Source organism: Anarhichas minor, unplaced genomic scaffold, assembly GCF_050575085.1.
Source record: "Anarhichas minor isolate MPS153535 unplaced genomic scaffold, ASM5057508v1 ptg000030l, whole genome shotgun sequence".
NCBI lineage: Eukaryota > Metazoa > Chordata > Actinopteri > Perciformes > Anarhichadidae > Anarhichas > Anarhichas minor.
In genome coordinates, this window is record NW_027466476.1 from 10,001,532 (window position 1) to 10,028,690 (window position 27,159).

General features: G+C 42.2%; 2 protein-coding genes across 3 annotated transcripts in view; one reads left to right on the forward strand and one right to left on the reverse strand.

The window, feature by feature from the left end:
- The window catches only part of LOC142964145 (metal transporter CNNM4-like), a 40,046-nt gene extending 29,510 nt beyond the window's left edge, over positions 1–10,536 (reverse strand). Inside the window, exon 1 of one of the 2 annotated variants that reach the window (XM_076104331.1) lies at positions 9,087–10,536. In XM_076104331.1, coding sequence (XP_075960446.1) covers positions 9,087–10,500 — 1,414 coding nt within the window. In that variant the 5' untranslated portion in view covers positions 10,501–10,536. The remainder of the gene's footprint in view (positions 1–9,086) is intronic. The other variant, XM_076104330.1, reaches the window with a different exon arrangement.
- Positions 10,537–16,348: 5,812 nt separating this feature from the next.
- The window catches only part of LOC142964186 (phospholipid-transporting ATPase ID-like), a 34,586-nt gene continuing 23,775 nt past the window's right edge, over positions 16,349–27,159 (forward strand). The window contains exon 1 of the mRNA XM_076104399.1: positions 16,349–16,514. The gene's annotated coding sequence lies outside the window, so the exon portion shown is untranslated. The remainder of the gene's footprint in view (positions 16,515–27,159) is intronic.

Genomic DNA, 27,159 nt, shown 5'->3' on the forward strand with positions numbered 1-27,159 from the left:
AAACAGGAACCGAGAAACACGATGACCTTTAGTCACAAACAATAAACTCATCTGAGCTTCAGGCTGCAGCTCCTCTGTTCTCCGACAGAGCTCACAGCGCAGCGTTCACCAGGAAATGAACACGACACCCTCAGCATTTCAGCTTTTCTGGGTGAGGTAGTTGTTTTTAGTTCAGGGACGGTTGCTCGTCGGACTACCTGCTCACGGCTTTAAACGTGTTTCAGACCATCATACACTCAACAGATGTACTCCCAGCGGGTCGGGTGACCTTGCAGTCTGTTTCTCTGCCCTGTGGCTCTTCCGTCACCGGCCTGTTTGTTGACATGAAACATCGGTGACAAAAGGCCAAGAAGGGGGGGGGACCGATGAGTCTGTATGGGAAAGGAATGCCATGCCATGCATACCGCCCACGCACAAAAACCCAACCGGCACGGACCACGGCCACCGACCGCAAAGCATGCGCGCCGTGCAGGAATGAAACAAAAACGCATGGCTGCAAACATGCACGTAAACGCAGCACACACACACACACACACACACACACACACACATACACACACACACACGCAGGCCTGTCGTGCGGGACGCGTCAAGCTCTTCCAACCTGTTTTTCCAGCTATAACTGGAGCTCCGTGCAGAAGGAGCTACTCTGAGCATAAGGGACAGTCGGGCTGTAAAGAAATGGCGTATCAGATTCATCACAGATTGCTTTAGAAACAAAAAGGACGTCCCGGTATCGATCCTCGATCACCAGCAGAGGTGGTGACATGTTAAGTTTTAGGCTGAATTCAGAATAACACTGCAGGAAAAAAATAGTGTTGGTGTGGACGTGCTGTTGAAGAGTTTCAGCGAGGCGATGAAATATAAACCAGGTTTGAAGGTTTAGACACCAAAACAGTGCACAGCATTATTCACCTGCGAGTCAGGAGTTCAAGACTCCTGCACCAATCTAAAAGATTATTTTCATTGTCGCAAATCTGTCAACTAAAAATATAGTCTGCAGCCTTGTAGACCAGCTGCTATATCAAAACTAAACAACCTGTATGTGCCAATGTGGATCGGCAATGATCGGCAATTAGTATCGGCTGCAAAAAAGCGTAATCGGGGATCTCTAAGAGTTATATTCTGCTCACTTCTGTCAGATTTATGAGCCGTTGCACTCCTACTTACAGTACATGAAGCTGCTTGTGTGCAGACTATGTGTTTGTATTGAGGCCAGTACGTACATATAAAGTATATTTTTGACCCTGTAGCCAATAAAACCTGGAACTAAAACGTCTCCAGTCCAATCTGCTCATCCAGGATACTAGTTAACATGAGATGATATCAGGCCAAGTGTTATGTAATATCAACAAAATAGACAGCTGTCTGAGTGTGCTTTTGTGCGGGACATCAAGTCATTAGTGCCGAGCTGCTCTTTCTTCATGCTGACTGATATCATTATGGCGCACTAGTCTGGAAGTGTTGCTGTGACACACACACACACACACACACACACACTAAAAGTTGAAGGAGTGCGGTGCACCGTCAGCACTTCAAGCTACAACGACTCTACAGGAAGAGAGAGAGAAGCAGCAGGCGGCTGATAAGAAGACAGAGAATCGTCTGCTACTGATTTTTCAGCTGCTGATTGTTTTGACGAAGAAGAGTAGAAGTCCACCGATGTCTGGAGTCGGTCCACACTTCCCAAAGCACCGGTGCATCAGGTTGTCATCGCTGTGGTGTACTATAGTGATAATTAATAATTCATACATGGACGATGGACGAGAAGCGCTTAAAGTGCTTAGAAAAATCTAAATAATCTGTGCAAACTCCATCTGAGGAAGACGGTGTGACAATCAATGAGAAAAACGTGCTGCTTCTTGTAGATCAAAACAAACTTCATAACCTAAAAATAGCAGCAGACGATGTAAGAATATATTTTGTTAGCTGGCGCTGAACCTGTGTAAGACATAAAATAATTCTCTGGGTGAGAGGTTTGTCTTCTACATCATGAAGTGTTTTTAGAAGACAGCTGGTCAAAGACCCAAATCAATCATTCACGGTTTATCTTCCATAAATCAAATCAGAGCCGGAGCGACGGGGGAACTCAGCTGCTGTGAGAGGGAGCGAATGTTTACACTCGGTGACTCAGCAGAACACCTGAAGGGTTGGTCTTATAAATAGAAAGTCAAACATCCGTTGACAGACACACACACACACACACACACACACACACAGACACAAAACTACCTGCAGAAAAATAAAGACCGCTGTTAAGATCCAGCTGGCCGGTTAACTGCTCGATCTTTTGTGAAAATCTTTAGAAAGCTGCAGCTGGTGCCGCGTTTCTCTTTGGTGATTTGTTTTTGAGGATGCAACGTGCCAATGTCACCTGAAGCTGTTGTCGCTCAACTGGGGTAGATTTGTTTTGCAGCAGAGCCAGATAAACAACGACAGTACACACACACACATCAGACTGGATAAGATAAAGCGTGTCAGTGCATGGGGGCACGGTAACAATTACCAATTCATTTTGTGTCGCGTGACCAAATTAAACCAAATTCCACAAAGCTTTGAACTACACATTTGATGAGTTTCAACGTGGGACTAGAAGTAGCATTTTACGGATCACACGTTGATTACAAAATGTCCAAAGTGAAAGAAGACAACAGGAATATTGTGGAGAGGTGGGCAGGGTGATACCAGCATAGCATACACCCTGAATCCATGGACAACTATGAGGAGCGGATAAGAGCTCGTAAATCTTTCGCAAACTCTTAGTTCTTTAACAATTATTAAAACAAAGCATGATGGCACAACTAACAGGCCCGTTCCCATTTAGTGAGTAGTGTATGAGGGATTTGACCATGTTCTCCAGGCTGTTAATCTGGAAGATTCTGGGCTTTGCGGGTCCTCCCATGTTTTCACTTTACTGGCACGCCGCCAGCTCTAATGTGAACACAGCGCGTGTTACACAACAATAACGGCTTTCTGGAAAAATCCTCTTTCCTGCCGCAATAGAGACTATTATTGTTTTCATCACATTCAAATTGCTGCCAAGAGTGAGTCAAACTGCTCTCTCCCTGACAGACGAAACAGAAAAGACAGAAGAACGAGGACAGGTGGGAAGACGCAGAGAACGGTAGAATAACTGGAGAGAGAGAGACACCCATCATACAAAAGAGGAGTGGAGGTTCACAGCCTCACATGAGACTGGCTAATCTTTTACTCAGAGTTGTAAATCTCTTTCATACATTAAAAGAGGAACTAACAATATCTCTGGTCACTGGCGCTACAGAGTCAGGTTCACAGATTAGAGCTGAGATTAAGAGTTCAACTGGAGGGATGTAGTAAATCACAGTGTCCTGGTGCATAGGACGCGTAGGGAGTGTCACAAGCTCGGCCTCTTTAGTAAAGGGAGTGCGTTCGAGCTGTCGGGACACATGACGAAGCCAACGGGGAAGTATTGATTAAATACAGAGGAGACAAAAGAGGGGAGGGCGAGAAAAGAAACCAGAAAAGCAACTTCAACAGCAGAATCCTCTACATGTGATGTTTTTATCACGTCAAGAAATGTCGTTTGCAGCGTAACACGAGAAAAGTGAGCGCCTGCATGTCAGAAGACAATGAGATTAAGGAACAACACTGTTCCTCTTTATTCACTGTTACAATCATTATAGTGTTAAAGCAGCATCAGAACCGTTTATTGCCATGGTATGTTGAACATACAAGGAATTTGGCGTGACGGGAGGTGCAAACATTTAACAATCAACAACAATCAGTGCAAGCATGTGTTTACATTCAGTTTACCCTCAGGAGCTAGCGTAGCATAGACGTGCTAACGCTAGTTAGTGGTTTTTACGTAGAGACGTCACGTTTTAGAAACTTCTCTCAACCTCTCGGTGTAACGAGTACGACTATTACACAACGTTTAACACGACTAGCTCTAAATCCACTAGGCAGTTGATCAATTGTTTAGTTTACTAAATACACAAAAATACAAATAACGGCCCTCGTGTGTTTCCTTTCATCGTCGATTAAACCGAACAATTAATCGATTCATCGAGAAAATCATCAGTCTATAAAATATCAGAAAATGGTGACAAATGGCCGATGATGAATGTTTCCCCGAATACCAACATGACGTCTTGTGACGACCCCCCTCCTCCTCCTCCTCCTCCTCTCATACACAAGGTGCCCTGTTGTGTTTCATTTGTTACAGGTGCTGATCGGAGGCTCGTCAGCTGGATGAGCCTCACCTGTGCGGCTCTGCCTTAAAATACCCTCTCCGGTTGGCAGCCGGGCTCTGGGAGGAAGAAAAGTGGCCAAACACTGACAACCAGCAGACAATGCAGACGGTCCTCACGACCACAAAGAAAACAACAAGCTGAGTCATTCCCTGAGAGCCTCGGTGTGTTTAGTCTGTTCGTCTCGGACCTGGGTACTGACTCACATCTAACGCGGTGTCACACATCATAACACAGAGTGCAAACAGGTGTAATAATTACTTTATTACAACTGAAATATCTACAAAAATAACTGGAAAGCTTAAACGACACTTGATAATAAGACGATAACTTTTTGGTGGATAAATATTTCTCTTATCCAAGAAATAAACAAATGTGTTTGGAAAACAAAGGATTGTTGCTTCAGTGATTTTTAAAGGAACCACCAGGATGAGAATCGTGGTCACATGACCAACACATGTAAACGAGTACAGGGAGAAACGAGAAATAAATCTGTATTATTTTAAATAATTATTATTTAGTTCATAATTTAAAAAAAGCCCCAATTTTAAATATTAAAATGTCTTGTTTCATTCAACTAGGAGTCCAAAACACAAATATATACATGTTTAATATCATAGAAGACAGATATTTATCAAAATATTAATATTTGGACAGCTGGTGCAAGTGAATTTTGGGCATTATTGCTTAAAAATTGGCACTAATCAGTTAATTGTTTCAGCTTTGTTCAATTCTATTTTACACGTTTTGACAAACAAATGACAAAAATAGTTAATTTGAGAAATAAAATTACCGTAGAAAATAATGTGTGTCGTCTTTTTTTACTACTGCCGCACTGTGTTTGCTGAGCCTTCATCATCATCATTATATATAGTATTAAACGACACAAAGGAAACAGTGTCATACGTGTTGTTTTTCCTTTGATGCTATCCCGTCATGACTCAAAGAGCCCGAGGACAACACGCCGGCCGATACACTACGCTGCTGCTCGAGGGTGCAGCATGTGAAGGTCTGTTGACAGAGTGTGATGAGCCTCCAGTGACTTCATGCTTCACTCGTGTGTTTGTCTGAATGATGCCCAGAGAGTGCATGAAGTCAAAACCGCCCTGCGAGTAACGACGAGTACACACGAGGCGCAAACCGACGCCATCGGCATTTTTTAATTCTCGTAAATGTCAGAATGCTCTTCAGCTTGTTTCATTTGCTATAAAACACACCCTCTACGTTTTATTTATAAAAACACTTTTAAGAGGGTGATAAACTATTTTCTTTATTTCCTCTTTTGATGTCTGCGGTTACTATTTCCTGCGCTGACAGCCAGTGTGTCATTAAAATTTCATCTCATCTAAAAAGGTCGCTTCATAGTCGATCTGAAAGGTCACGTCCTGATGACTGAAAAGGGTTGTAGAGAGCGCACACACACACACACACACACAGAGAGATGGAGAAATGTCAGAACATAAAGTATTGATGACTCTTATAATCATCTATTCAGAACTGAACTTTCAGAGTAAACAGTTTAAAATCTTGCAGCAGATTTGGTTGTAAAGAGCAGAACCTAAAGAAACACACACACACACACACACACACACACACACACACACACACACACACACACACACACACACACACACACACACACACACACACACACACACACACACACACACACACACACCTGTGGAAACGGATGCCAGGCGGCAAGTGAGTGGAACTTGAGATGTAAGCGGGGAGTCAGGTGTGTGTGGTGGTGGTGGGGGGGGTCACAGCATGGAGGCTGGCGTTGTAAAAAAACAACAACAATAAAAGCCAGCGTTCCTTCTCATGAATAAGGTACTCGCTGCGGTGTGTCTTTATGTTAGATTTCCTGTGGATATTCTTGGTTTTGCCCGTTTGGTTACAGTTGCTCATCATTTTTAATTAAAAACAATAACTCTCGTTAAGTATCGGGGGATCGTTTCTCAAGTCCAAGTCAAATCTACCCGACACTTGATGAATCTACAGAAGATGAAGAGCAGGAAACAGATAAGATCTGCTCTCACATGCAACCAGCTGAGACAGACTTCACCATTACACCGCTGCAGACAGGGACCGAGCTTCTCTGTCGCTAGCTAAAGAGTCAGCATGTCAAAGGAAGTATCTCAGCCACTAAATGTTGCCTCATAAGAGTATATTTCTCACATGGATCCGTAGACTGTGTAGAAGAAGTGGACGTAGTCGTGGTCACGGCACCCATTGGTTTGTGGACTGAGGTTTTGAAGCATTTTGGCCGTCGCCATCTTGGATAAAGATCCTCGCCACCTATTTTTTGTTGCAACCAGTAAACAGAAGTGACCACATTTGGACAGCGGAGGAGTGACGTAGAGACGCCGCATACGACTAGTACCGGTAGCAACCTGTCAATCACAGTAGCCCCGCCCTAAAGCATGCTCTGCTTAATGGTCTGTTTGACTCTACATGGACCATAACTTACTAAATGAACATCATGCTGTATTGAAGAAGACTTGAAACTAGAGATCAAGACCATAAACTCATGTTTACAATGTTTACTGAGGTAATAAATCAAGAGAGAAGTAGAGTCATTTTCTCATAGACTTCTATACAACCAGAGGAAAGAAGAAAACACGTCGCCTTAAAATGAAATGATAGTCCCCAGATATTTTACCAAGGTGTCAAACCTCTTTGGACCTTATGGTTCAGACTCTGTGGCTGTACTCTGTATGTGTCTACCGGACACACCGAGTAGAAGTGTTGACGAACTGACTACGAGCTGGAACACTGGCTACGACAAACTTTTCCTGCAAAATTCAACCTCTTAACTTCGTTTTTCTGTCAGACGTCGGCTCTTTTTGTGCAAAATTTAGCTAAATAATACGTTTCGAGCCGTTAACAGATTCATAAGACAGTACAGCTCCGAGGGGGAGGCCAGATGTCAACGAGCAGATGCATCGCCCAAAGCTTTGAAAAGTGCAGCGAAAACCCTTTTTAGTGTGACTCACACTGATGTGTTGAAACTGTACCAGAAGTCTGAACTCAACTTTGAACACAGCCATCCTCAAATGAAAGCAATCATAGGATGCTGCTGACGAGGAAACATCCATTTTACTTTACGTGGTTTCTTGTGAAAATGTTTATTGTAAAGAAATCTCTATTCCTCGTGTATATATCTGATCACCAGTGATGAGCGGCACCGGGCGTTTTCTCCATCGCGTTACTCAAACTCAACACGACTACTGAGTATTTCACTCATAACGGTCTTGCAGTAAATCTCTCTGCCGAGCTATGAGCCAATGTGGACTGTTTTCAATTCTCTGTGCAGCCCCAGTGTGTGTGTGTGTGTGTGTGTGTGTGTGTGTGTGTGTGTGTAGGCACTGCAGCTCGTTTCAAAACCCTCCCACCTCACCAGCCGAGCCTACTGAAGACGAGCCGCAGAGCAGTTTCTTGGCTAAATGTCACGCAGCGCCGCCACCACGGCCACTCAAAAGTCAAATCTACAGCAGCTGATCTGAGAGAAGATGCAAGTCGAGAAGACGGCGACTCAGTCGGGATGCATTCGGTGAGACAAAATCACGTGAACGTGGAGCCGAGGATGCCGTCAGAAGAACAATCGCTGTGAGGAGATACAGACACAGCGAGTGTGTCTGCCGTCTGTGGCCTTGAGGCCAGACGCCCGAGAGAAGGAAAAACAAATCCCTGCGGGGGGGTGGCGTCACTGTGTGTGTGTGTGTGTGTGTGTGTGTGTGTGTGTGTGTGTGTGTGTGTGTGTCCTCTCCTGAGAGAGGGAGTGTGCACATGAGGATAAGCAGCACAAGCAAGAAGAGAGAAGTGAAATGAGGATGTGATTTTGGATATCAACGATAAAACGTTTGTTTCCTGACGAAGACTCAACACCACTTCAGCCATTTTTATCAGAAACTCGACGTTAGACAAACAACGGTGTTCTTGCTCACATTGTTTAGTTTGTAAGAAAAAGGCCAAACCGGCTTTCTCTTGTTGTAACACCACCAACATGTCTAAGATGGTGACTTGGCTCAGTATCCCTCCTGAAACTCTTGAGCAAATACTCACACCAGCTTGAAATTTAAAGCTAACACGACTTCCAGTCAGGGAGTCTGGAGGACAGATACCGTCTCCTAATGAAATGCTTGATGCTCACAGCAACCACAGCCTCCACAGGACTTCGTCCTCACACTCTGGATGAGATCACATAAGACACTTTATCTACCAGCAAATACACACACAAAGAAGAACATGTTGGGGTTGTTTTCTACGCAGTGTTGCAGGCAGGATGAATCCACACATCCCATTGATCACCAAACCAGAGTGAGCTCACGGTGATGAGGGAGACGTTCAAATAATCATGTTGACATTTGCCAAAATGATGCTGGGAAAGAGGAGCAGTACTGCCATCGTAACACACACACACAAGTAGAACTTCAAAGATGAGCATCCAGTCCACCAACACGCCCGACAGCCTCATAAATAGTCAAAAATTAACTGCAGGGTTTCTGTATGGCGTCCATGTGACGAACAGTCTTCTTCTCAAGTACTTGTACTTTACTTGAGTATTTCTATAGTTATGCTACTTTATACTTCTACTCCACTACATTTCAGAGGCAAATATTGTACTTTTTACTGCACTACTTCTACTAAATACCGTTAGTTTCTTTATAATATCAATACAAAACTGAATCAACTACAATTATTGTAATTCAAAAGGGGCCATTCTGCACGTTTAAGGAAGATTTTGAGTATTTTTTTCACATTTACTTTAAGATCGGAGTACTTTTCCCACCACTGCCTGTGTTGGACAACCACAGTATTAATTGGGATTAACATCACAAGATCGCCACGAACCTTTCTTGAACTCCTCCAGCATGGAGTCCAGCTTGGTGTCGTGGAACACGAAGTGGACCGGGTGGTTGTAGAACTTGGTGATGGTCTTGAGCGTGGTGCAGTCGTCCGGGTCCACGAAGGCCAGGTCCTTGACGTACAGGATGTCCACGATGTTGGAGCGCTCGTGATCGTACACGGGTATCCTCGTGTAGCCGCTCTCCATGATCTCGGACATGGTGTTGAAGTCCAGCACGGTGTCGCTGTGGATCATGAAGCAGTCGCCCACCGGCGTCATGACGGTCTCCACCGTCTTGGTGCGGAGCTCCAGCGCGCCCTGGATCATGTTGAGCTCCTCCGTCACCAGGTCGTTGTACGGCTCGGTCACCTTCAGCATGCCCACCAGCTTCTCCCGGTTGTACACGGTGCCGATCTCCTGGCCCAGGACGCAGTCCAGGAGCTTGCTGATGGGCCACGACAGGGGGAAAGTCAGCAGCATGAACAACTTGGTGACCATGATGGTGTTCGCCCCGACCACCAGACCGTGCCGCGAGCACAGCGCCTGCGGCACGATCTCGCCGAAGATCACGATGCCCACCGTGGAGGCGACCACGGCGCCGATGCCGGACTTGGTGAGGTTGTCCAGCAGGATGGTGAGGGTGGTGTTCACCAGGACGTTCCCGAGGAGCAGCGAGCACAGCAGATAGTTGCCCTTCCGTCGGATGGGCTCGATCTTCCGCGCGTACTTCTTCTCCTTCTCGGTGCCGCAAGTCTGCACGATGCGCAGCTCCATCGGGTCCAGCGCCATCAGCCCGAGGTTGAGCCCGCTGAACATGCCGGACAGCACCAGCAGGAAGCAGATGATGATCACCTGCAGCCAGGTGGGCAGCAGCGACTTCGCCACCTCCACCACGCGCACCCTGCCGTCCTTGTCGTCCATCAGGTTCCACGTCTCCTCCTTCTCCTGCGTGTCGCGGACGCACAAGCCGAACACCTTGACCGCCTCGCTCTTGCGGAGCTGCTTGATCCGGAGGCTGACCACGCCGGAGGTGTTTTGGTTGGTCACCATCATGGAGCCCTTCACTTCTATGTCCTTCGTGAGTTCGGAACAAGTCCTGTTGACTGGGGTCATGAGTGCGCCGAAGGTGTCGTCCTCTTTGTCGCTGGAGTAAAGTTCCGTGAACTTGATGAGCGCCGAGGTGTTCGGGAGCAAGTGGAGCCCGTAGAACCTGAAGAGGATGTCGCTGCCCTCGGTCACCTGGATAACCCCTCTCTCGGTGGTCCCCGCCGGCGTGTCGCTCTTCTCCAGCCGCATGCCGAGTATCCGGGGCCCGCTTCTCGACTCCGCCGCCGCCTCCTCGGCCCGGCTGGCCGCCAAAACACCAGAAAAGACCAGTAAAGTTAGCGTGAACCCGAGTTCACTCGAGTCTATCGCCATGTTTGTTTCGCTCTCTGCGAATGGGGGGAACTGACGTCACACCTACTCGTTTCCAACGAGCACCACCCTGCTCATTTGCATAACCACAAACATCGACAAGGCAGCCAATCAGCGGGTGTGACGTCATTCGACCGAGCCCCCTTCAGTTATCATTTTTAAGGTCGGCTGATATATATATATATATATTTTTTAGTTTTTAAGGTGGACTGAGTGGAGTTTTAAAAATGTCACTAAGTTACATGTATTTGTTCTTACTAATTTTATACTTTTTCTAAATGATGCATTTTGAGCTTTGACAACATTTATTTAATTTTATTAATTTTATTAATTTTATTCATTTTATTCATTTTATTCATTTTATTCATTTTATTCGTTTTATTCATTTTATTTTTATTTATTATTATTATTATTATTTCGATTTTTTTTTTTAATAAAACCTGAGCGATATGAGTGCTGATCAATACAGCTGAATTCCCATATAGCACATTGTCCTTTTTACATTATTTTTCGTTAACAACAATCCAGATATAGTATATTGGCATTTCAATTGGAATTAACTTTATTCCAATTAATCTCCAGGCCTGTAGTGAGGGATAAATGGAATTAAACAGATTTTAAACTCTTCTTGTTGCTTGTTGGTGTCAAATCATAAATACAATAGTTTCCTATAAGAGACAGAATACCAATTAAGTTCACATTTAGTACAATTAAATTAGTCAATACAACTAGCTGATATTCAGCTATTTGAATTTAAATAAAGTGAAATACCCTACAGTAAAATGTTGTTGTTGTTTTATCATGGTCTTCTGACAGGCGTTACAGGTAATGGAAACATTTAAGTATGAGATGATAAGTGACAAAGACACAACAACACAATAATTGACTCCAACTGATGTTTTTGGGTTGAGGCTCGGTGACATTGCAGTTTGTTTTGCATCTGAAAGATCATTCTTTCATGTGTTTTTCTCGTTTTCCTGTGTACATTTCTATTCATGATCTATAACATACGACTGCGGTAGAACATATGGGACTATAATGATCTTCTAATGTATGGGAACCTGTGTTTTACTGAACACTGAACACCCACCTGCTCCATTCTATAGCAGAATCTGACCTCTGGACAAAAGTATGTTGGTGCTAAAAGAAAAAGAAAGAAGGAACTCTGAGAAGTGCAGAACTCCTGTATTATTTTGTTAAAATGGAGAAGAACTTGAAATTAACAAGATTAAACTACAAATAACTCTTCTTTTTCTTTTGAAACATCAGTATATGTAAGTGTATTTTCTTAGAACAGAGCTCCATCTTGTGGTCAAATCACACACAGTGCAGCCTGATGGACGGCTGTGGAAGTTGTGAAACACATGCTATTCAAATAGAAATCAGCTTCCCATCATTAGTGCTGATGCATCAATGTGTGAGCAGCATTTTACTAGCTATCTTTATAAGCAGTTGGTATTATAGTCCAGTGTTCACAACCTAGAGTCCGGTCCCCTCCGGAGGAAATGTTTTTTAATTTCAATCTGAAAAGTAACCACAGACACACGTTTGTGGTTCGGTTCCTTCATCTCTCCCTAAAACCACAAATTGTTTGTTTTCAATTTATTTTTGTGTACAAATGAAACAAACAAGCTACAATATGTTAATTAGTGCACTTTAGGAGGTGCACATGTGTGGGTTTTTTTACTTTGGAGAGGCCCAGGTTAACTGCTTCTAGTCTTTATGCCATGCTAAGCTAACTGCTATCTGCATCCAGCTCCTAACGCACTTCAATCTTCACATTATAGAAATCTAATAAGAGTATTTTTCAAAATGTCTGAACTATTCCTTTGAATATGTTGCTTGCTACGTGGCCAACATGACAGAGGAACAGAGGATCTGGACCCGTATATGTGGAGCTGAATCTAATCAGAGGAAATGGGGAAAGGTCGGTGATTGGGTGACACAGGTGAGGAGGTGAGCGGGGAACGTCAGGTAGAGCAGATGAGTTAAGTGGAACCAGGTGTGTAGATGTTGCAGTCAGACAATCGAGAAAGAAGGGAATTTATGTCATTAATGTCTTTAAATATATATATATATATATATATAACACTTGAAATAATTGACCAATCACCAATGTTTGTGCACATGCTAACAGAGCAAAGGTCTCTTGTTGGTTGGCCTGGTTTGTTGAAGTGGTTGTGGTTGCTATGTGAGGGTGGTTTGCGGGGCAATCATGATGCCTTGCCACTGTGCACTACCTCAGTGACCTCAGAAGGACAGAGAGAAAAGCCTCCTCTGAGTCCTCCAGTACTACCTGCTCCTCAGAGAGAATCACAGAAGCTGCAGTCCTTACCCTGCTGATAAATATGTGTTCAGTTCAACTGCTTTTAAAAGGTTCTCACTGCCTCATCAAGCTCCTCTCACACAGTAACTGATATCTACAACTTCAAGTCTTCCTCCAGGTTCCACCACCAGTTTCTAGAGCTGCTGCCACGTCAGGCATCAATCATCCTTTTACCAAATCTCTGGGAAAGAAAAAAAAAAAGGGCCGACTGCAACTTCATGTCCTCAACCTCCTTCAACGTATAACAAAATATGTCTCTGGTGCATCAAACCCTGAACCACTGCTCCCTCCCTTCTGTAAGTATGTCAAAGCCTCATGTGTGAAATGTTAATATTTTCTGGATCAGATCACACTGTCCTGCCCAGTCCCTCCTGAATCCAGAGAATATCACTTTGCTCCAGACTCCACTGAATGACTTCAAATTATATTTTTTCATGAATTTGCTTGTCAAAACAGTGAATTATTCTGATGTGCAGAATTTTCTTTTTGTTTTTCTGCCCCTCCAGAAGGCGCTACAAGAGTCTCTATTTAATTTATTCCCTTTTGTTCATGCTACATGGTGATGAAAAATACATATAAAAAACTTTTTTATTGCTTCATTGCACAGATTCAGATGTAGATTTATCTTTTATCATAAGGAGCTGTTAATATAGCGGTTTATACTTGTCTTTATTCAAGTTAAAGCAGCAAAAATACAGGTTAAAAATGTTCCACTACAATAGTCATTATGCAGCGAGGCCTCTTTTAAAGTATGCCAACATATATATATGTGATAAAAGTGAATTATTTGTTATTGTTGTAGATGGTTGAGAAGTAGCTCATTGTGTTTAATCTACAACAATGCTTCATATTTCATCAGATGATCACCTGTTTTGTATGAAAATTATTAATCTGCAGAGTAACTTGTAACTAAAGTTGTAGTGGAGTAAAAAAAAAGTACAATATCTCAATAAATGCAATGTAACATAAAGTGTTATGAAATGAGAATGCTGAGTACCTCTAAATTGTACTTTCGTAGTATTTGAGTACATATATTCAGTCCACAGGTTAAGAGGAAGAAGAAGAAGCAGCAGATGAAGAAGAGGAAGCTTTAAAACGGAAGAAGAAATACTTTAATTGTTTCACTTTATTGTTATTTCCAACACATAACAGACGAGCCTGAAATACACACACATGCAATAGAGATGTCAGCGCTACTGCCTGTTGCTCCAAAATCAGACCCGACAACATCCTCACACCTGGTAATGACGTTCACAAGACACCCAGATTATTAATATCTGTATTTGGGTTTTTGTCAGATGACTGAAAAATACATTTATTTTACTCGCCTTGAAGTACAAATATCTAAACACAGTTCAGTCTTCTACTCAAACGATTTTATGCATTTTGGCGACACCTTGTGGTCACATCATTCGAGGAAAGTATGGTTCAGTTGAGTTACTGTAAATACAACATGCTCAGTGTATTCAACGATTCATATGGTTACGTCCACTTAACATACATAAATTGTAGCAACCATGAAGTTGAATCACCTCCCAAAGCTGAACAAAACCTTTTTCTTTAGTTGTTGTATTACTTTAGTTTTAAACAGAGAGCAGATTTGGTTTTTTTAAACCACAGTGATTTCCTCCCCTGGGTCTCCAGGAAACTGAACCCTCAGTCAGGGGGGCAGACGGAGACACTGCAGAGACGAAGAAACAGAAAGCTGGAGGCAAACATCAGTAAAACAAAGAGTCGCACACGGGACCAGCTGCAGAAGGAGTATTTACAGGTTTTACTTCAGTATAAGTAGTAATACTACAGTGTCTGCTACAAATCCTGCATTCAATTCAATACAACACGAAGATCACAACACAAAGTGTCAAAAACTAAAGTGCAAAAACTGTCAAAAGTTTACAATGTAGATAACAACTGAATCTGCAACAATATGAATATAATAATAGATTAAAATAATTCAAAATATTATTTTGCATTTAAGCCGCATTGTAAGTAGTCGAGATGGAGCACATGACTTAGTTTAATCAACAGCAATGTATCATATTCTTTTTAAAGTATCGTGTCATTTCTCAGGTGTTTTCATTCGTGTGATTGATATCGGCCTCACCTTTTTATTCCGTTATCATTCTTAGCTCATAGAGTTTAGTGAAGTCACGTCTTTATAGAGCAAAGCTCCACCCAATCTCCACCCTACCAGAGGTCTAATCAACCATCATTAAAAACAATGTTCATTTAAAAAAAACGTACAAGATTTGCCTCTGAGATGTGGTAGAGTGGCAGTAAGTAGCATAAAATGGAAATACTCAAGTCAGGTACTCAAAATTGTACTTTAGTTCTTTAGTAAGTACTTTGCATGGGACAAAGAAATAAAAGATTAAGAGGGATGGATGACAGAAATAATGTGAGTGAAGTTCGTGTGAGATGCGTACATTTACTCAAGTAGCTACTGTACTAAAGTACAATTTTGAAGTACTTGAATTTCAATTAAGTATTTCCATTTTATGCTTTAAGATTAAGAATAGATAAACAGCCCACAGCTGAGAAATGTGCAGAGTTACAGCATCATTACAGTCATTTAGCAGACGCTTTTATCCAAAGCGACTTACAATTCAGAGTCTATCACATTTCTACACCGTAGGCACAGCTACGGGAGCAATTTTGGGGTTAAGTGTCTTGCTCACATCGACATGCAACTAGCAGAGCCGGGGATTGAACCACCGACCCTCTGATTGAAAGACGGCCCTGCTATCCCCTTAGCCACAGTCGCCCCAAGCATCAAAGGGGACAGCGAACAGCAAGAGGCATCAGTAAAAAAGGAAAGAAAGAAATAAGCAGTAAAGATACTTCTACATCTCAGGGTGACATATTGTACTTTTCACCACATTAATCCGACAGCTACAGTACCGCTGTATTCAGACCAGTTACTTTAGAGTTTAATGCGTTACAAAAACATGTGATCATATTCAACACAGTGTCAAAGGTTAAAACGTTTTGTCTTGTGGCCTCTAAATAAAAGTTGAGGAAAGTTGAGGCTGCTTGTCATGTTTCAGTTGCATATATATATATATATATCTATATCTATATCTATATATATATATATATATATATATATATATATATATATATCCAAGTTGGAACTGTTTGTTGGACAAAACAAGCATTGTGACTTACATTGATGCTGCTTAAGGGACATTTTCAAGGCAGTGCTTTTACTTGTGAGTATTTTACGTCCCCGCCTCCAAATGAGCACTTAAACCTGTCGGCTACATATGTGAAACTGGTGTTTGCGGTTGTTTCATTTATAAGTTCACTAGGGGTCATAGTTACCTCAAACTTCTTAATTACCACTTTACTCCACTTTTGCTTGCGCTTCATGTGTTTTCTTTTGTTAATGTAGTTTTCCGTGTTTTCATGTCAAAAGTAGAACTTTAACAAATCCTGCGCCCTCGCCACGGAGGGGAGTGAAGAGAGAGAGAAGGAGGGAGGAGTGGAGAAAATGAGAGGAGGGGAGAGCACGAGAGAGAGAGAGAGTGGAGTGGCGAGGAGGCGGGAGGTGGGGAAGCCTGGAGGAAAAACATTAGCCCCTCGTTTCTCCTTGCAGTTGTGAGATTTTTCGTGTTTTCTTTCCAGGACGCTTTTTCAGCTCCGCAGCAGGACGCACCGCACCAAGGACGCACCGCACCAAGGACGCACGGTAAGGAGACACGCTGCCACTCGCACTTTGGGTTGACCTTGGGGGAGTCGAGGAGAAGCAAGGGAAGGTGGTCGACATGCCGAGATGGATTTATTTTTTTTGGAGGGAGGAGGGGAGGAGGGGGGGGGGGGGGGGGGGGTGGAGAAAGTAAGAGATGGAGCAGGAAGAGAGAAAGGCAGACAGGCGAACAGGAAGCTGTAGGGAATGAAGGGCGAGCGTTGTCTGTTTCCGAGTCCCGAACTTTAAAAGTAACGGAAAGAATTAAAGACTGAGTTGAAGGAGAAGAGAGTTTGTGTGTCTGGGTTGGAGAAGGAGATAAAAGCTCTGCTTCACTTACTTTCTTTTCTCTCGAAACAGCTCATCGCGGGTGTATTTCCACAACAACACGGGTTACTTCTGCATTCATTTAACTGAGCGCAAACTAATCCAAAACTTCTTACAGTCCACGCATTTTACTTAAACTCTCTTTTTTTTACTGTCAAAGTGTGTTTTGTTGTTTTTGTGCAGGATTGTTGGATTGTTGTTTTTGCTCAGAAAAGAAGGTTGCAGTCTGTAGTGTGCTGTAGGTGAAGATGACGGCACCGTTGTGTGTGGGAGTATACTGATGATGTGAAAACGATGTAGGCCTACAGATGATACTCTGCGTTTAACTAGACATTTACTCTAAAACACACAAGAGTGGAACAAGTACTCAGATGTTGTACTTCAATAAAAGTAGCAACAACTCTGTGTACAAATACTCTGTTACAAGTAAAAGTCCTGCATTCATAATCGCAATTAAGTCAAAGTACAAAAGTATTGACATCAAAATATACTTAAAGTAACAAAAGTACGCATTCTGCATAACGGATCATTTCAAAATCATATATGTTGTATTATTGAATTTTAATTATTATTGGTGGAGCTGATTTAGACTGCTTTATGTACTGCTGTGTAGCTCAATCTATAATAATACATCATCATTTATCTGTTGTATAATATATCTGAATCTGTAGCCAAGTAAATATAGTGGAGTAAAAAGTACTATATTTTCCTCTGAAATACAGCAGAGTAGAAATATAAAGTAAGAAATGTAAAACACTCAAGTAGGAGTACAAGTGCCTCAAAATTGTAGTATAAAAAAGTATAGTATTTAAGTAATATACTTCGTCAAAAAGGTCAGGTCACGCCTGAAATAAGAAACATTTTATACAACTTTTTTTTCATGTGTCTTTATACAATCACCATAATGTTTGTGTGCTGCTATGTCACGTTAGCACTGTTTACATCCAAGTGTCACCTGATACAAAACATCTGCTTCTCTTCTTCTACCTATATCTTAACTGTTCATCCCTGATGTTATATTTCTATGCTCTTAACCTGAGTGATATCTTCATGCTGTAATATTGATGCAGCGTCACTTCCAGAGAAAAGGAAACCTACAGTGTGTGTTATCTGTCAGCCTAAGTGGTGAGCCCCACATTCACACCTTTATACCAGTACAGGGATAAAGCTCCAGCCATCGTCGAGCAACGTGATCATCATAAGACTACAGGAACACGTTGTATATTTTGACTAATTAAAAATTCACCTGTGCCGTTTGGAGCGGGCCACTTGTTTGCTGCGTTCTTCAGCGTTCGGACTTCAGCGACTTGAGGAAAAGTTTGGTTGTTACACAAGGCGACTGTGACTCAGTGGTAGAACAGGGTCGTCCTTCAATCAGAGGATCGGTGGTTCGATCCCCACTAGTCGATATGTAGCCTACTTGGGCAAGACACTAAACCCCAAATTGGTTCCGAATGTTATAGTCCTGATGGGCAGGTGGCACCTTACATGGTAGCCCCTGTCATCAGTGTATGAATGCGGTGTGAATGGGTGAATGATGACATGTAGTGTTAAAGCGCTTTGAGTGGTCGGAAGACTAGAAAAACACTGTACAAGTACAGACCATTGACCATCAGTATGTCCAGCATCCAGCAGCTAAAGTGAACTGCAGTCAATCAGCAGCGGCTGCACCTGAAGCTCCGCCCTGTACTGAGGCTGAGCGCTGCTATGAGCTAAATGCTAACGTCTGTGTGCTGACATGCTTACAATGATAGAGTCGTTACGATTCATCCTGAAGGGAACATGAATATCTGTACTAAATTTCATGGCAGTCCGTCCAAAAGTTAGCTTGACATTTCACGCTAAAACCACAAATGTGAAACTCATGGTGGCGCTAGAGGATTTATCCTCTGGGGAGCATGAATGTCTGCACGAAGTTTCATGTTATTCCATCCAGCAGTTGTTGAGATGTTTCAGTCTGAACCAAAGATGTGAACAACTGACAAAACAAATAAAGAAGAGAAGAAAAACTGTAAATATGACACAAATATATGTATGACATAAATTCAATAAAAACCTATTAAGGTGAAGTATTTTACAAAAGCAACACGCTGCAAGATGCGGAAAGAATGTCCAAGCTTGTGCACGAGTTGAAGAAGCAGGAAGCAGGAGTAAGATAAAGAGTGTGTGTGTGTGTGTGTGTGTGTGTGTGTGTGTGTGTGTGTGTGTGTGTGTGTGTGTGTGTGTGTGTGTGTGTGTGTGTGTGTGTGTGTGTTACAGGCAGTTGATCAGAAAGAAAAACTTGTGCATGTGACTGAACCTCAGCAGCTTCGTCTAAACTGAACACTGACAGGAGGTCATCCTTGAATCTGATCTCGTTAACTGTCAGCCAGCTGCACTAATGAATCTGGGTTTGTGTCGCAGCTTGAAGGTTGTACCGTTGTTACATTGATGAGTCTTTGTGGTGCATGGAGGAGGTTATTGAGCGTAAAAGGTCAATCAAAATGTCGGGGTTTTATCAGGTAAGGTGAGAGGAGGAGTGGGTCCGTGGCCTGAGAGGTCAGGTGAATTATTCAGAGGTCGATTGTTCGGGTCTTTTGGTGCGGCGCTCGGGGCTCGGCGCTGTATTGTGCCCTTGTGTCATAACTGCATCTCACTTTTCCCATTCTTGCTTTGTTAATGCTCATCATCATCATCATCAGCGGAGAAAGAGCTCTTAATGGGCGACAGCTCTATTCTTGTATCAGAGTCACAAATCAGCCTCCCAATACCAATATCTCTTAGTGTCTTTAATTCACTGTAGAAGATTGTAATATTGATTGCTGATTCCGACCTGTACGCGCGCCAACGTGTGAATAAGGTGAGGCAATTCAATCACTGGGCAGAAGATAAATAAAACACAAATCTGTATTTATTTTGTAGATTCTTTTCCTCATACTATCTTCAAAATGTAGTTTTGAGCTGACCTTCTGTTTTACGTGTGCAACTACAGTGATTGTGTGTTGGGCTCGGAGCGCAGCCAAAACACAGGTGACCTACACTCAATACTGTTCCTGAACGCATCCAGAGAGTTGCATCCAGGTGCTCAATGCTGCTGGGGCTGCGTCTGCTGTGTAAAACACGGTGTCGGCCATCGGGCTTCTTTGGATTTGTCATAAACTCGGCAGCAGTTAGCATACACTCTGCAAGAAGTGTGTTTCCCACAACAGCTCCAAATGTAAAGACCTCCACCACAGAGCTCCGGGTAAGAGGGGGTGAGTTTCTGTTGATATGTGGTTGACTGTGGGCAGGTGAAATCCAGAGCTCTCTGCAGAGTGAAAGTTTTACTCATTTCTGTACTTGATGTCTGACCTAGATAAACCTTTTTTTTAAAGCAACAATACATGTAGGCTTTTACTTCAACAGTCCAAAAATAGTTAGTTGCAGCCCTGACGTAGCTAATAAAGCAGTAGTAATATAATCTTATGTTAATACAACTTGACAGGTTTTGGTAGTCGGTGTGGGACACATTACGGTTGGATAACTTCCAGCCATGCTGGTCTATTTAAAACTTTTTACCCAAGACTTTAAACTTTAGACGGACACATCTTTACTAAAGTCTGTGCCACCTTTCCTACGACTTTGTGTGGAATCTCACCACCTCTAAAATATATTAAACCTTCCTTCTGAACACACCTCTACATGTTCAATATAAGCTGCTTTGTATTGATAAACTGTAACTCACTTTCTGCTGTTTAGGGCACAGTTTGGATTTCTCTCTTTAGTTTTTTTTTAATCTTTCTTTCCCTTTTATGTAAAGAAGTGATTGCATATGACGTCAGTTTATTGTCCAAAAGGGTAAATCTAAAGTATTCTGGAGGGAAGATACACGTAGAAATGTACTTGTAATGACATCAGACGCGCGGTTTGGAGACTGTCGACTTACTTAGCAGTGCATGTTTGAGTAGCTGCATTAGAGTTGCATGCTGGTCTAAAAGCTGTCTCCCCTGAATCCCCCTGAAGTGGCGCACAGCCCCGTTATTCATGGCATACCGTACGTGCCCTGATTTCCACAGAAGTTGCTGTTGGGGACAATGTAAGAACTCTCTATCAGTGCTACTTCCTGCGATTGTTGAGTCAATGTAACAGACTGAAATCTGAGGGCAGATATGGTGAAAAAACACAGACGCCCAATTTTAAGTGTTTTGCAAAATCAACCGTTGCAGTTTTCATACAGGAAGGTTTGCTTGTGAAGACTTTTAGCTTCATAGAAATTCTTAATAATCATAGAAGGTGAAAGCTTTGATCCGGTTTGGTTCTGTGCTACTGTTCCCTCCCTGCCTTCCTTTGTTATATCCGTTGCATTGGCCAACGATCTGAACTACACAGGATGTACCGTGTAACCCACAGAGAGAAGCTGACTGACACGGTAATGATGAAGATGAACTGATTTATTTGCTGATTATTTTTATTTAATTGACCTGTTGTTTGGTCCAACAGTGATCATCATCAAAGTCTTGTTTTGAAATCCAAAGATATTTAGTTTAGCAAAAGAAGCCAGCTCTCCCTTTTGAGAACCGTCACGTTTTTGCTTAAAACGACTTAAATTATCAATTTATTATCAAAATAGCTGCAGATTAATGTTCTGTCGACCAACTAATGCACACGTGTCAAACTCAAGGCCCGCGGGCCGAATCCGGCCCGCCACGTCATTTTATGTGGCCCGCGAATCCACCAGCAAAAAATAATTTTTTTATTTTTTTATTTTGGAAAAAAAATTTAAAGTTACACTTGAAAATAAAAATATCCCCATGGTCGAAATTATGAGATAGAAAGTTGAAATTATGAGATAGCATGTTGTGAAGTATTATCACCGTGGCTGGACATTGATTACTTGTGCTCCTAACAGTCACTTGGTAACAATATGGTTAATTCGTTATTACCTTTTTTTTTTAAAACAGGTGGACAGCCCGTAAAGCGGTTTTCCAACAAGTGATTGAGTTGAAAAAGATCGACAAATAATCCCAAAATGTCCACGGAGAGAAAAATTGATGCAGAGGGAAGAAGATGTAATTTAAGATGGGAAAGCGAATACATGTCTGTGCTTCAAGGAGAAAAACGGGTCTGTCTTCTGTGTCATGATGCGTGTCGGTGATGAAAGATACAATTCACGTCGGCATTTTGACACCAAACACTGAGCTAAATTTAGCCTCCAAGAAAAACATAAAATTGTCCAAGAATTAAAAGGCAGACTGCAATCACAGCAGAATATATTTACAAAAGCTACAGCCCAGTGCTGCTAAAGGTATGTGAGCAGGTGAGCTCCGACCAGATACAGACTTTTACAAATGTCAGTTTGTGAAGAAACACCATCGCAGACCGAGTTCAGGAACTAGCAGCAATCTAACAACACAGCTAGCTAAGAGACGAGATACATCATCTATCAATGTTTGTAAGAGGCTCAAGGCAGACCTGACTCTCAGTGAGGAGCTCTTGGATGTAGCTGCCATGCACGGGACGACGGCAGGGCGGGACATTAGTGATGCAGAGAGGTGACAAAAATAGCTTTGAACAAAGTTAATGTAATAACTTGTGTTTGATGATATTTGTCTTTGTTATTTTCTTTAAAAGTTTGATCTTTGATAGAGTAATGTGGGTTTCTTAACCCTAAATTAAAATGATTTATGTTATAATAACAGAAATGTGCTTAAATATCATTTTACATTTATATAACTGCATGTACAATATTTTTACACTTGAATAAACAATAATCAAATGCAGAGAGAGTTATTTAACAATATGTTAGGAGTAGTTACAGTTATACAGTCTTACAGTTACAACCGGCCCTTTGAGGGAAACCATGATGCTGATGTGGCCCGGAGTGAAAATGAGTTTGACACCCCTGAACTAATGGATTAATTGACTAGTCATTACAGCTCTGCTTCGCTCTATGGCTTTATGCTTATAGTTGCTAGTATGGGGCTTCAGCTATTATTAGCCAGCAGCCTGATAAGACAAGTACCTGTTGAAAGAGATGAGACAGAAAACATATGCTCTCTAAAAACCAAACCAGGCTCTCTTCTGAGATTTAAATAAACACTTTAAACAGAATACATCAGTAAGGTTTCTGTGAGTTTCATACTCTGTTACAGAGTTTGTTGATGCTTTATGAAGGAGATCTTTCAGACACCTTTCTGTGGTTCGTTTAATTATGAACGGATTATGAAAGGAGCCTGTCAGGCAAAGAGACACAAAATGAAATTACATGGACACAAAACGACCAGAAAGACTCAAAACGACAAGAAAAAGATGGAAAACAACTACATAAAGATGCAAAACTCCCACAAAAAGAGACACAATTACTATGGGAAACAGAAAGAGACACAAAATGACCACAATTGGATGCATAATAGCCATAAACAGACTCAAAATGAACACAAACAGACTCAAAACAACAACAAAGATGCAGAATGACCTCAAAGAGATGCAGAATGACCAAAAAGATTCAATAAAACAAAGACATTACAAAGGAATGCAAAATGGCTATAAAGAGATAATAAATGACAAAGACGCATAATGATCACAAAGGGATAAAAAATGTCTACATAGACACTCAAAACAAACACAGAGGAATCAGAATGACCACAGAAATAGGGGAAATGACTACAAAGGGACGCAAAATGACTGCTGTAGTCATTCTTTCCAGTCTGGGTGTCTTGCTCGTATGTAGGGGGGGTTGGGGGTGCCACTTATGTCTGAGCTCAGAGGCCCACTGTCTCTGAATCCATCCATGCCTCTAATGTTTGAAACCTGAGACGCCCTTAACGTTTACCTAAAGCTCTTTGTATATTCAGAGAGCTCAAGAAGCCATGAAGTGTCTCTCCGCTGGAGCGACTCTTGGAAACACAGGAAAGAGTTAACTCTCTCTCCTCTGCACACCTTTCTCTCCTCGTCCTCCTTGAGAGTGGACCTCATTTATCCGGAGCTCTGTTTGCTATCAGACAACACACACGCAGAGGGGAAACATGCTGAAAACACAGCAGCTGTGCTCATTGGCTTATCTGTTACTGTGGGTGATCGTGTGATAGGCTGATCTACAGAAACAACTACGCAACATCTGCAATCTTTCCCCAGTTGTTTCAAGTGTTTGTGGCGTTGTTATAGTCGAACTGCATCGCTGTTAGAACTGTTTTGCTTGGTGTGTTTCAGGTCATTGTACTGGTGTAAGTTTTGATAACAGCAGTGGTTTGGACGTGCTGGACTGCAGCATGTTTCAAGAGAGAGAGAGCAAAGCTATTCATGATGGCTGCTTTTTTTATGCTTAATGACCAAATATGTTAGGCCATTAACATGCAGTCCTCCGCTAAAGTAGCTTTTAAAATGTATTTTTCACAATCATTTACATTTGGAGTGATCAGCAGATTCCTTTCTTAATTTACTGATTAATTGTTTTGTCTATAAAATGTCAGAAAATTATAAAAATATCCATCATAGTTTTCCAAAGCCCATCGTTTCTTGTTTTGTCTGACCAACAGTGAAAAACCCAAAGACATAGTTTACTGTCATAGTTTATATGACAAAGAAAAGCAGAAAATCCTCACATTTGAGATGCTGGAACCAGACAGTGTTTCACATTTTTGCTTGTAAATTACAGATTAATTCATTTTTGTTCCGATTGTTAACGAGGTAAAGATATCTTTCAGATAAGAGACTGAAAAATGGAAAGTGGTGCTTGTTTGAGTGTCACTGCGTCTTCAACACAGAGCAAAAGTTCGCGACATTAAATTAAAAGTTTGCACCCAGTAATTTATATTATGTTCTGAGGATGTATATAATGTCAGCTGTTGTTGGAGTAAATAGAAGGATAACAAGGGCTCTTCAGTCAGTTCGATACAAAGGCATCTGTCTGCACACACACACACACACTCACTCAGAGGAAAAGGTAGTTTCTTTCAGCTGCAAACAAGCGGTCAGTCTTGATAATGGAGCACTGTTGAGTTTGAGAAACCAGAGATCACTAATCGGACAAGACAGCCATTCATCTGTGTGACCTCCGACCTGTTGAGCCAGTCACAGGTGGCTGTGACACTGGGATACTGTTACTGCACCTTTGTCCGCCTGGAATAGCATTAATTCCAGTGTTTGTTGCCTCCACTTTAGAAAGTAAACGGTTGTGCGTGTGTGTTTGTTGTTTGTGCGTGCGTGAGAAAATAAAAGCTGAGATGGAGCAGTAGGACGTGTGGCTGAAGTATCACCGTTTTTTATTGGTAAACCGCGAAGTGTTGTGATTCAAGACCCACTTTATGTTTTCCCACTGTGGCTTTAAAGGTACATGTGAAACAGTTTTTAACCTTCCGACCTATTTAAACACCACAAGTAGAACATCTGGCTGGAAGTGGAACTGGAGCGTCACATTTAGAGGTGTTATCGTACTTTCCGTCATTGGCTTCCATCGAGTTTTTGCACCGTGTACAATATAAATCTGCAGATCCTTGAAACGTGCTTGTGTCTATAATCTGTTTGCAGTGAACAAGTTTGCATTAATCGTTCTCAGAGTTACATCGTCGTTGTGAGGTAATCCAAAGTCCTTTAGTATAAATCGGCAGTTATAACTGAACACGTGAATCCTTAATTATGATATAGTCATGAAGGGAAGAGCGGCCAGAACAGCTGACTGGACATGTGGTACAAACGGCACCACTAGCACCATGAGCGTAATGTATGATTTGCTTGTAGCATCCTCGTCTTCATGCTGAGTTATTATTTAACTCAGCTTCTGGTTACAACTTCTCATCCTTGGCGGAGCATTAAAATCAGGTTCACTCCATTTATAAATAGACAACTGGCTTTTATTATTATTTAGAAGTCACACAAGCAGAATAATCCTCTCCAAATGGCAGAGGCAAACCTCTTCGCTGTAGAAATCTTTGATGAGCAGGTCTTGCATTCGGCGGTCCGCCTTTTTCCTTCATATGTGTAAATCCGAAAGAGAGGGCTCCTGGCACAGGCTTCATGATGACGATCTGATCCAAGTCAAGTCACGAGACTTCAACTTCCAAGTCGAGTCTCAAGTCATTTATTCCAAGTTGCAAGTTATCAAAACAGTGACTCGAGTCGAGTCCACATCTCAGTGAACTTACAGGTGGTGGAAGTACTTTGTACAAGAGTAAATTGTTGTTTTTGATCATTTGTTATTATATAGATAGTACATGCAGGTAACAAGCACTTCTAGAGTAACTTTACTTTTCTCCAGAGCTATGTTGTGTTCCCAGTATCTCCATAACTAAGTCACAGTTGTGTATCTGTGGTGTGTCTGCGCTGTAAAGCCTGGAAAGTCTGAGTATCTGCCAAAACCAAGAGCGTGAAACTCCCAAAACAACTCCCCAACACTCCCCACGCCGTCCGACGTCCAAATTCAAAGCCTCGTTAAATCTTCTCGATGACTGCAGTGGGTTTAAATGGCTCTCGTTGTCGGGTCACATGACTGTGTGTTTGGCTGTGGACTAAACTGGGTGGTTCATTTAGAGTGAATGAATAGGTGGACTGTCTGCTTTTGGGTTTTTATGTCGGGGCTTTGTCAAAGAGTGAACATGTGCTGGGCGGTTACAAGTTACATTTACTCTCTGTACAGTTGTGTTAAAATGTTCACATGAGAACCCCAAAACACCAGAAGGACCATGTGGACACAGATGCACACACACACACATGAAAACAATAACAAACAACACACCATCTTGCCCGTGTGTGTGTGTGTGTTTTACAGAGCCTCGGCATTCCCGTTAAAACACACACATTCTTCAACAAACACATGTGGTTGATATTTATAGCTCCAGCCCTGACGTCACGCTTCCTGTCCAGGAGTCCTCAACATGGGCTGAGGGCACACACAGACACAGACACACACACACACACACACACACGCACACAGACACACACACACACAGACACACAGACACACACACGCACACACACACACACACACGCACACGCACACACACGCGCACACACGCACACAGACACAGACACACACACACACACACACCCTCCCTTATGACAACATTTGCACTTCATTAAGTTATTTTCTCTGGGGAATCTTTTACAAGATCCTCTTCCCGATACAACGAGATGTTTTTCATGTAATGACATCACTTTCTCATTATTGCGACACAACATAAGTATTCGGTTTTAAGAAGAAGATTTTCTCGTTACAGCAACATATCGCTTTGTGTCTTTTTGCACAGAATTAACATATTTTGGTTACAGTCATAAGTGGAAGAAGTACTTTACTTCAGTAAAATTAGAAATACCATAGTCTGAAAATACTCCATTACAAGTAAACGTCCTGTATTCACAATTGTACAAA